Here is an 11,629-nt window from a genome sequence, read left to right as displayed (position 1 = left end):
ACAATGCTGTCCCCCACACACATGAACCACTCATGGGCTCAGGATCTCCTGCAGGCTGTTGCCTTCTTTCACAAAAATCAGCATTTGCCCATCCTGAGACCAACGCAGGCCTCCTTCTTCCCCAGGCGCCAGAGCTGTCCATCAGTGCAGGATGAAGGACAGTTCTTCCTGTCTGCAGCAGCAGTGTCCCTTTCCCCACCTCTGGTGGTAGCTGCTGTGAAGCTTCCATTGGCAAGGGAAGCTTTTCTTACTTCGATCTCAGGCTGGCCCCTGGAGCAGCAAACCGCACACGTGCCTCAGGCAGGCGGCTGGGGTGTGTGCCAGCAGCAGGAGGATGCTTTGCTTTCTGCTGCACTGGTGCTGCCCCCCTGCCACTCACCCTCCTTTGCAGAGCCCCAGGAAATGCAGTTCACAAGCAAGTACCCAATAAAGGAGAGACAAGCATTTACATTTTATATAAGCGTTTATTTACAACTTGTTTAACAACTGTACACTCTTCTATCGCCTTGGAAGCATTAGTGTATTTGACTGGGAAAAAATATTAAACTTTTTGATTCCAATTATCATTAATGAGGTTTTTTTCGTCTATATACAGGTATGTATATTAATATTGCTACCATAACAATCTGGTAGTTACACAATTTGTAGATGAACTGAAATGGGAAATTAATGTTTTGACACTCTAAGAATTCTTTTACAGAAAATATATCACTGGCAACTTCACAAACAGTTATTACTTTGATAATTGATCAACATTTAATTCAGGACTGTCAAACAAGCTGCTATTAAGAAGGTAAGAGAGTTTTCTATGCAGCACAAATGAAGTTAGTATATCAGAGACATGCTGGAGATCAGCTCTGAGTTGAGAGCTCACAACCACTTCATGACAGAGATGCCAGGCTAATCTAGTTAAAGTAGCCAGCTCCTTGACTGGCTCCACCTGGCATCTCTCTGTTGCATTAGTAAACTCAAACAACTTTTGTCAAGCTAAACACACTTACATATAAATGTCATCAAGGTTCAAGAACAACTGATACTTAGTCTCTAATCTGCACAGACCACTTGGAGAAATGAGGTACTGCTCGGCATCGCTTTGGGACAGCTGTGGAGGCAGGTGCACAAAAAAAGCAATCCCCTCCTGCCCAGCACAGTGCCCTGAGCTCAGGGATCCTGCACCCAGCCTGGCTTGGGCAGGGTGTGGTCCCAGCCGAAGCAGCACAAGCAAATGAAAAACATACCATGCCTTTAACACCCGACTAAAAGAAGTTTTACTAGTAACGCTTGCCCTGACACATAACAAGGGATCAATGTCTAGGATCTGGAAAGACACAAATCCTTCAGCTCTCTGCTGGACTCAGTCTGATGAGATGCAGCTGCCTCTGCTGCACAAGTACTGGACTCATTATCACCAAACCCAAGATCCTGGCTGCAGGCCACGTAAGACTTCACTGTCCCTGGCCCTGGTGGACCAGGAAAAACATATATCCCCATCTGAAGCCTTTACGGACAGCTGTCAGCCAGAGCACCTGGTAGCTACAGTACCTGATAGAGTGTCCAGAAGGGAAACACCACAGCTCTCACTGGGATCCTACTTTTGTCCTTCACTCTGCTGCCTGCTTGAAGCGCACTCCTGCCCGCCCAGCCCCGGCAGCACAGACCCCCGTGCTCTGGCGGGGCACACGTCCATCCCTGCTCCACGTCCCTGTGCACAAGGCCACGGACACTGCGGGATCAGGATCCCTGAGGACTGGACACCATCGGGCACCTCTGCCCCTGAGGGGTGGCTCTGTCAAAGCCCACCTGGCAGGCCAGGGACGAGGCAGGCACTGTGTGTGACCAGAAGAGACTGCAGAGACAAGTGGGCACACTTCTTCAGCGGGGGTGCCCCCACAGCAAACAAGGCTGGGGGTTCTTCCACTGCCCAAACAAGTAAAACTATTCTTGGAGGCAGCACAGTTCGTATCAATGTTTCTGCCAGGATTAAGATCCAGGTGAGCAAGAATGGGGTTTCTCTGTAACTGGATTTAATCAAACCACCTGAGGTACTCAGCATTCAGACTTCTCAGTTTTTCCAGCAAATCCTATGGCTTGAAAGCCCCTTTCCCTGTTTGTTATGTACTAACTCCTATACAATAAACCTCTTAACTTACAACACTACAGCACTCCCTTGTCTTCTGAATCTTGCCAGTACTGGATGTCCAATACAAAACAAAGATACAGTAGTACAAATGTGCAGATATTTAGGAATATTAAATAAGCAGCTTTTTAAATTAATATAGGCAGTACAAAGCATTTTGAGTTACACTGTCTACATATGGCAAATCTTATATCTAAACTTTAAAATACAAAGAAACAGCCAAGCTAGTGCAATTGGAAATTAAATAGCTAAGACTGTGACAAGAGAAAGAAAAAAAGAAAGGAAAAAAACAGTACAGGTGAAAGATAAACGATCCAAATTATAAACTGGCAAGGACAGTCTGCATAATACTGGTGTGTAGGTGACTTTCATACTTATCTCCATTCATGGTCTTTCCTCAGATTGTTTTTAACAATTGTATACAGATTGGAAAAAAAAGTTTCTGAAAGAAACCAACAACACAGCTCAAATGTAGAGAGAAAAATACAACAGCCACAAACTACTGTGTATATACATATTAAGGAAGCAGGCAGTGCCTGTGAACAAAATACCACCCGGTAGTTTGCCTGGCTCGGAGATTATCAGATGAAACTTGCTTGGTTTTCTAAGGAAGATGGGATCGCCAAGCAGCAACTCGTTAGTCATTTCTCCTGGTAAAACACCTCCTTCGCTTTACTTTATTTGTTTAAAGATTCCAAGTGGATCCTTTAAGGGTGCAGGTGCTTTGAAATTTTAACAGTAACCAAAAGGCCTTTTTAGGAACTCATTAAGACTAGATTTTTATAGTTCGGTATATGAAAATGTTGCAGGAAGTCTGTGTGTTAATACTGTTAATCAGAATTAAATAAGTGGACAGGTGGAAGTAAGATGGAGAGCTGACACTGCTCTGTCACTTTGCAGAACGCCTCCTGTTGAGTTGTGAATACAGGATTTCCTCTCTTCTAGCCTCATAGGAGACTTTTTGTGAAGAGAAAGAGTAAGTGGAAGTGGGAAATGGGAAAGCCACTCCCCAGGGTGGTAAGCTTCTCTGCAAGTAGATCCCCCTTTGAAATCAGATGGCCATGAGTCTTAAGTGTAGAACTGGTTAAGTTTTGGTTATGCAGTCTGGACAGAAAAGCAAGTCATGCACTGAACAGTCCCTGTTATAATAATGCTGCAGGTCATGCAACCACATCACTGCAAATAAAAGATAAAGAAGAAAGTTAAAAAGCAGATAACATATTACTGTTGAAAAAAACAAAAAAAACAAACAAAAAAAAACCAAAACAGAGAACAGAACAGGTCTTTTAAAAGCAGTTTAGTTAGGCCACCTCTACTTAAGAGTTGTGCAAATTCATGGGGAAATACCTTAGTCAAGCAACTGTTCAAATTAACAGGAAGGTTACAGGCCAATAATTGGAAAAGCAACAGAATAGCCTTGTTCAATATCTAAGTTTAGCTGTAACTGAACTTTACACACTTCTAAGTAAAATTCTTCAGGGCACCATTCTAAACTAATAAAGCTATGGAAAGTAAGTTTACACAGCAATGAGTAAGTCTCAGGCATTCCTGCTGTCTGTGAGTACAACTTTTAAAACAAAATAAAGTGAAAGGTGCCCACCCAATTCTGCATGTGTTTACAGGCTAAAAGACAATCAAGAGTCACATAAATGTCTTGAGCTCTGAGGGACACTGAAGGCATTTATATTCTATCAGAGCTCATTCTGTGCACAATGCTCAGCATCACTGCCCCGCTGCACTGGCAAGTTCTACCCCTTGCATGCAAATACAGGTTTGAATTGCCAGAAAAGAATGTTCTTGTTACAGTAATCTGAGTCAGTCACCGGGCAGTCAAGAGAGCACTCCACGATGCTGTGGAAGGGAGTCTAAGTTTGGAGGAGAATCGGAGAGGTTGGCACAGCTCTCCATCCTCACTGATGCACCCTTTTTCCTGGCAATGGAATGCTTTACTGACACACCTGCTTTCCCCAGGCAACACACGTGTCCCTCCACAGCACTGGCACAGCACTGAATTGGCATCTTTGTTTTCATATTGCAAAGAGCAAATTGGCTTCACCAGACTGAAATTAGAGCCTGTTTCCCCACTTCCTTCTCCCTATTTTATTGCACTGGTCAAAAATGATTCTAAGAATGCTTCTTGTGATGGGAAAATCCAGGTTAAATAGATAAAAAAGAGTATTTATGCTACAAGTCCTGTAGCTTGTGTATCCCTCTTTTTTTCCTTCTCATTCATCCACCTAGAAGACTAATCATAATAGAAAAACAAATAGAAACACAGAGACACATTATCAAATGGAATAAAAAAATCTAACACATTCAACACATTCAAAGACCTTGAGGGTGGTGTATTTTGAGCAATCATTGTCTTTTAAGCTTGCTTGGCACTGCTTGGTGCATAAAGTTACACAGTTCAGGATTAATATGAAAATCGCTGCAGTTGTTTTATAAAAAATAAAAAGTTCAAGCTATATAAGCATGTACCTATTCTATTGTGTATAAATGAATATAATCTAGTCCTTTAGTTTCATCTGGCTATTATTTAGCTCAAACTTACTATTTTGTAGCACTTCAAGTGTCCTTCAAGTGTTTGTTGCACATACACAGAAGTGACACTTCAGGCTTCTCTTTGAATCAATAGTATTTTTGAGAGGTCTTGTAAACTCAGGACACTGTATTAACTTTCAAGGATGTAAGAAATCATCTGTTAGTGCCCCTTCCTGACTAGTAATTCTTTTCACGTTCTAAAAATAGTTGTCTGCCAATTTCTCTATTTTAAAGCCACCTGCTGAGGTAGCAACACATAGAAGAAAACAGAAAATGCAAGAAAACAGAAATGCAAGATGAGAGGGTAAATTCACTGAGCATAACCTGTCACTGTATCTGCAGCATCTTAGAGACAGATTATGCAACAGACAATGTGTCTAAGGAGTGACAAAGAGAATACAAAGCAGATTATAAATTTTAAAAATTGTGGCCTTATGATGTAATGCTTAGAATTATTCCAAGATTTGACTAATACTGCTAAACTAAAGCTTTAAAAACTGTCTCAAAACCACTGATGCCTCCAGGAAATATGTTTATTCTCCACCTTACTAACCTTTTGTGGCTGTGAACAATAATTTCTTCTTTACAATATTTTAAATTATATAGCTTATGTTACATTCAAATCCAAATCAAAAGTCTGATGGTCTCATTACAGCTATTTTATAAGTCCATAAATACTACACCACTGGGGATTTTCTCCTAAAATTCCATCCACTTTCATGATCAGGTTAACAACATGAGCAGACTAACAGTAACAACTGGGCTTTTATGTTAGCTCTTTTCAAGTTATGTATAATTATAAGGGATTCAATTTCCATTTCCAGAATAAATTACTCTATACCTCTATACTGTAATCTACCCCAACTGGAAATACTTTCTTTTGTAGTGTTTCAGATTTGTGCCATGCTACAGTAGTTAGCAGTTCTTCACAGTGCTGACTGATGTCTGCTTTTTTAACAATTAAACAACGTTTCTCTTTCTGAAATCACCTCATCTGATTGCAAAGGACCTCTCTAATGCAAAGCAATGAATAAAGTCAGCACCAGAGAGGAAAGGCTGCCAAACTGACCTGTATTTCCCTCTACTTGCAGTATTTTTCATGTTGTATGCATCAGTCTCTGACACCCATAGCAGCAAGACAGCTGCAAGAAATTTTTATCTGACAAATGGAATCTGTTTTCAGTCTGGAAATGACACCATATGCAAAGGAGACTGAAGGATATGCAATTTTCCAAACAACTTTATATACACAGCAAACAGCAGCAAACTCCTGATTTGCCACCAGAGCCAATTAATACAGAAATATGCTTCAGGATAGTCCTGCACTACCTTGGCATGGCCCAAAGGTGAAGACAGAATCTGGAGTATAGTGGAGCTGACAGCAACACCACCCCCAGCAGATGAGGACTTTAATTTAATTAGAAATACAAAAATCTTCTTTCTAGCTCAGTAAGCTCAGGTTCTTCTTCATTCATTTTGAAATGAAAACCAAAATGCAAAATGCTGAAAGAATGCTCTTCTGATTTTTGTACTGACTAGTTGATTGCATCTGCGTCCTCCACATTCAGATCGAAGAAATCACACTTTATTGTTAGTTATTGCCTGCTGTATCCTGATCCTCCCTGTCAGGATCACTGACAAACTTCTGCTACTTTTCTGGACTTATAGAGGGAAGGAAACCACAGGAGTAAGGCAATCCAATCAGCCATGCCAGGATATGTTCTTGATTCCTTAAGAGTGACAAACTGGAGGCATGGCTAGAATCCTACCTAGAATATGGTATTTGCTCCAAAAACCCTCACCACTTGGAAGCATATCCTGATAGCTCCTTTTAGCTATTTATTTATGCAATGCCAGCTGAGGAAAATGTCTGCTAAATCTGAAGTTTATCAGTACAATCTTACTACAAAACAGAGTCCACATTCTACCTAAAACACATGTGCAAAACCCCATAAGTCAGTATTGCATAGCTGACTGAGTGCAAAAATACCTCCCTCATCAACCCTTGCAAAAAGTCAATATGTTGGGCAAGAATTAAAAAATCTCTATACAGTAAGTAAAATGGAAATATTGTTTTGCTTCATAAGAAAAAGGGAAGTTAGCCACATTCAGGGTAGTCTTCCTCCAAATCATTAACATGAAGAAAATCAAATGGTGACGTTAAAATACCTTACAACTACCAAATCTACAGAAAATGTCAACACATCAGGAAAATTAAACCCACTCAAAATCATTCAGGAAGCTGTTAAGTAGATAGTCTCATATACTAGAGTGCACAGGAAAAGCAAAAGCCATTTGCACATGTCAAAATACCAAGGACTTTAAAACTGAAAAAAAAATATTAATTTTCTTGACAGTTACACATACCATTTACTATTTGATATCATAATAAAGCAGTAATAGGAATATTCACTGTTAATTCTTTCATACACATATAAAAATGCCAGTGCTCCTTACAGAAGAGAGAAATAAAATGAGTGACACTTGAAAAGGACAAGATTGCCATTAGATTATTTCCAAACAGAATGAAAGGCATCTTGTAGCCATTATATATTTATTTAATTTTGAATACACAAAGTTGTGTATATTCCATACACGTATTTACCTTTTGTTGGGGGCTGTGTTTCTTTATTTTTTTTTTCTTTTACTTATAGAATTTTTTCCTAGTAAGTTGCTAGGAAATGAACTACTTGGTACTTATGAATACTTATGGGAACTTTAGAAAGACAAAAGAAGGTGGCTGGAGTCAGAAGAGGAGAGTAGCATCTGGCTACTCTTTTTTTCTCAGGGAATTTCTCTCTCTTTTGCACTGTGGATGGAACACGCAACCTTTAAATTAAATTACTTCAGTTTTCACACCACTTAGAAAATACATGTTATGATCCAAGTGGTTATGTGTTGCTATCAAGAAAAGAGGGAACCTGAATTTTTTTTTCTCTAATGTCTCATTGGATATGCTAAAAATTCAACTCTCCACAGAAGTACATGAAGTAGACTGCATATCTGAACCCATCATCATTTTAGGTCAGAGACTAAGCTTCAGCTCTAAACAATGAAAATATTAATCCTAAAAAACCCACCAGAATTTATCTGTTATCTTTATTTACCATTAATTAAAATCTGTCAGAAAGATTATTCTGGGCAGATCCTCAGCACATGTCCAGAAAAGTACTCTCACAAACTCCTCAGCTGTTTTACCTCTGATCGGAAGAACCTTTTCTCTTTAAGCTCAATTATAGGGTCTTTCTTCTGTGGTGTGTCAGGACAATACAGCACTGGTGTAGTAATTACCACTACAATATTGATGTAAATAGTCATTCTTGCCTCAGGGGAAAAAGGTATTCCTAAAAAACTTCTCAGAACTATCTAATGAACTGAGAGAATTCTGCTCCATAGGCTGGGGCTTTTCCTCATATACTTTAATTACTCAAGGTAAGACAAATAGGGAACATACACTGGTAACTCCCCTGTATAAATGTTTATTCCCTGGAGTCAGTCTGAGCTCCTTCTTTTTCTTAATACACGCTGATTACAAAGATATGTAACAAGCAAGCAAAATAATGAAGCTGAACCCTTTGAATCAAGAAGCTGTTCTTGTGAAAGAGAAGGTTTAATGATGTTCACCACTTGCATTCATCCACACACAAAGATTACGAATGGATGTATGCAGCAAACTAAAGAAGTAAAGCACTGAAGAAAAGAGGATTGAACTCCTAATTATAAACAGAAGACATAACAAATGAATTACTAGAACCAGACATAAGAGTGCAGTACATTTTTAGGTTTCTATATTCAGCACGAATTCTGGAAAATACCAGAATTTCTACACATTTGTAAGTTCTCAAAGATAAAATAATTGTTCACTTACCTAACAATTACTATGAGCCACAATAAAGCTCAGATGCAATATGAGTTTTGGAGTTTTGTTGCTCTTTGATGCTACATAATGATGCTATCTATTTCTGAAGAGAACTACAGAAAACACTTCAGTGTCTTATGTTCAAGGGAAAAGGAAAGACAGAATCACAAACAGAAGAAAAGCCAACAACCACCAAGAAGCAAAAGAAGCTATGAGATACTGAAAAGTAAAAGCCTAAGACAAGGTTTCTAACCAGCATCTGTTCATCTCCTAACTCTCACTGGAATTAGCCTGTGATCAAATCTTTGGAGGCAAAAGAGTAAAACAAATATTAACATAATCAAAGCAATTACTTTTATTCTAGCGTGCTGATTGTGTTCAAGTTCTTTTAGATCTGCACCCAACAGCAGAAAGTAATTAAATTACTAGATAAATCCGAGAAAAAACTTCCCATTAAGGTTCCATCCCCTTCTTTAATAAATAGCCCTTGGCAGTTTTGTAACAGAAAAATTAGCTAGATTAAAATTAAAATGGAGCTTTAGGTATTCTTAGGTTCTTGCTCTGGGTGATATAAAATGTTGTAACCTCAAACAGGAACTTCAAATTCCCTTAGAGGAGTGGTCTTGCTCCTGTTCACATACAGCATGTGGTATGGAGTTCTGCAAGTCATTAGAATTGATTGCACAATGAGATCCGTAGGAGCTATGGCACACCAACTGTACCATCTAGGTGATTACAGAAAGCACTTTCTATACAGAGCACTTTGTATCTCAGTAAGACACAGCAGACTGAGCATACCACCTCACTGAGCTACAGAAATAATCCACAACTTCCTTTGCATTGTTATCTTTCTGCACACAAGAAACTTGCTATGTCCCATCTCATTTTTGCAAGCCCGTAACAGTCATATACTGCAAAAGTACAGAAAATTTTTAGAAAACCATTTTTTCCCAAATGTGAGGAATAAAATACAAAACTTTAAGTAGAATTCAGCATCTGTTTTCAGGGAAGGGGTGGGGTGCATATGGGGGTGTAATAGGAACTGAAATATTTTTCAGACACATACTGAATGCATTTCTTAGCCCAGATTAAAACAGATTGAGGATAAAACAACAGTACCTAAAAATGTCATTCACCTGTTTATTAGCCTTTAATCTAGGTGTGCTTGTTTTAGTTATCCATTGCTCATTCTACCCAAGTTTTGAATTAAAAGAGACATTCAGATGATTGATAAATGCTAGTATCTTTTCTCTAAAGGGATTTATGCAAAAAGAAACGTCTCCACTTAGAAGGACATTAAGATCAGATGAAAGAATAAATTTATAAATGGACTGCCTGTGCATTAAGAGTCCAAACAGTCTCTAAATAAAAACCAGTCTCTAAATTTAAAACTGACTCACAACAAGATGTATAAATATTGAACTTCCAGCCAATACTCAGGTTCTCTGTGTCTATCAATTCTTTGACAAAAATGATAGGGAATGCACAGAATTGGTCAGGAAAAAAAGCACAACTTTGTAGAAACAGGACCTAAATAGGAGGAGCCTCCATCCACTGATCAACATGAAGGTGTTACAACAGTTAATCAGCTATGCACTAAAAAGGCAGTACAACAAATCACAACCAGTTTCCAACAAAGTCAGCAATAAACTCACCTGAAGGCACTGGTACCATTAGTAAGGCAACGGATACAATTATACCCTGAATCAATATATTAAAAGCAAGTCTTTTAGTGGGGGATGACAACTGGAATACATTAACAATATTAATTGGGGCCTTGATCCATTATTGTTCATCCATAATCATAAAATCTTAAAACAAATGTCCTTTTTAAATGGATGATAGAATAGCAGATTAGCCCATCCTAAATACTTCGTCACCTTTTTAGAATATGTATTTAAGCAAACGCTTGATAAAGAAGAGTGGAATAAACCATTTGAAAATATTAATCTCTCCCAGCAAAAGAGGTAACACCAATTGATAAAGAAAAACCTGGAAAAAGATCATCCTGCCAAGAATAAGAGCAAACTTTGCACTTAGGAGATTAAAAAAACCTCAATCTTTCTTTTTCGCATTGGTGAGATTTTAGTATGAAACATATTTCACAATAATATTATAATCCAACTTTGTATTTCTGTAATGAGATTTCAGCATTTTTCTGAAGCAACAGGATAGGAGATGAAATAAAAAGCAAATTCCCTTTGAAAAAAACAGTCTTATAAAGCATAACAACTCTTACAGGCACAAAAGTACCAACTGCGATGAGAAATCTATATTGTCATATGGCCCACATGAGGTTTTTTGTAAGAGACCAGGCTTCATACAAAAAAGACTGTCATTATACAGCACTCCTCTAGATGCTTTCAAAATTTTGGCACATTCAGAAAACGCGGAGAGAAATGAACTCCAAAAAATATAAGCAAGAGGCATAACAGAGCAATGAGAAAGCATAATAAATCCCTTTCCTGAACAGCAAAATATTAGCAGTAACAAGGGAGAAAGAGAAAGGATGCTGGTTTATTTTCCTTGAATGCTGTCACTTGCAATAGAAGTGGCCTGGATCACAGGGCAGTTTTCTTTCTAAGGGCAAGGCTTCTCTACCTTGCAGTTGCTGGCTGGACATGACCAGGGTAAGATCTCCTTGTGCTCGTGGCTTGCCTTTGTCTAGCCAGGAAGGACTGTCCTGAGCCTGTACTAGCCAGTCTGTCTTCTGCTGCTTTTTTATGCAGAGTCATCCCCTGTGGACAAAGAGAATTTCTCAGTGAATACCAATACAAAACACCTTTATTCATTTACATTTTGTTCATTACTTATCTTCACACTGACTAAACCATTTTGAATTCCATATGCAAAGCATTTTATTTTCAAGGACAAAGGTGAGATATTCTTCCTAATACTTTGTGTGGAACTCTTACCCTTCCCTGCTGTCATTCTCCAGGTTTAGTAACCACCTAATAACTCAATATATGTTTCTCATGGAAATCGGACAATTATTTTCAAAAGGACTTCCCCCAGTTCCTGGCTCCTTTCAGCATGTTGACATAAAAAAATACTTTTCTTCTGAATAAAGTTTAGGTATTGTCATCATC

General features: G+C 38.7%; 1 protein-coding gene across 4 annotated transcripts in view; it reads right to left on the bottom strand.

The window, feature by feature from the left end:
* Positions 1-444: 444 nt before the first annotated feature.
* The window catches only part of HOOK3 (hook microtubule tethering protein 3), an 83,397-nt gene continuing 72,212 nt past the window's right edge, over positions 445-11,629 (bottom strand). For 3 of the 4 annotated variants that reach the window (XM_021534796.3, XM_021534800.3, XM_021534798.3), the window contains 2 exons: positions 11,142-11,278; positions 445-3,313 (listed from right to left, as the gene is read on the bottom strand). In XM_021534796.3, the coding sequence (XP_021390471.2) occupies positions 3,298-3,313; positions 11,142-11,278 (153 nt within the window). In that variant the 3' untranslated portion in view covers positions 445-3,297. Of the gene's footprint in view, positions 11,279-11,629 lie in introns of all 4 variants that reach the window. The other variant, XM_021534799.3, reaches the window with a different exon arrangement.

This window comes from Lonchura striata, chromosome Z (genome assembly GCF_046129695.1).
Source record: "Lonchura striata isolate bLonStr1 chromosome Z, bLonStr1.mat, whole genome shotgun sequence".
Lineage (NCBI taxonomy): Eukaryota > Metazoa > Chordata > Aves > Passeriformes > Estrildidae > Lonchura > Lonchura striata.
This window is presented reverse-complemented; position numbering and strand designations above follow the sequence as displayed.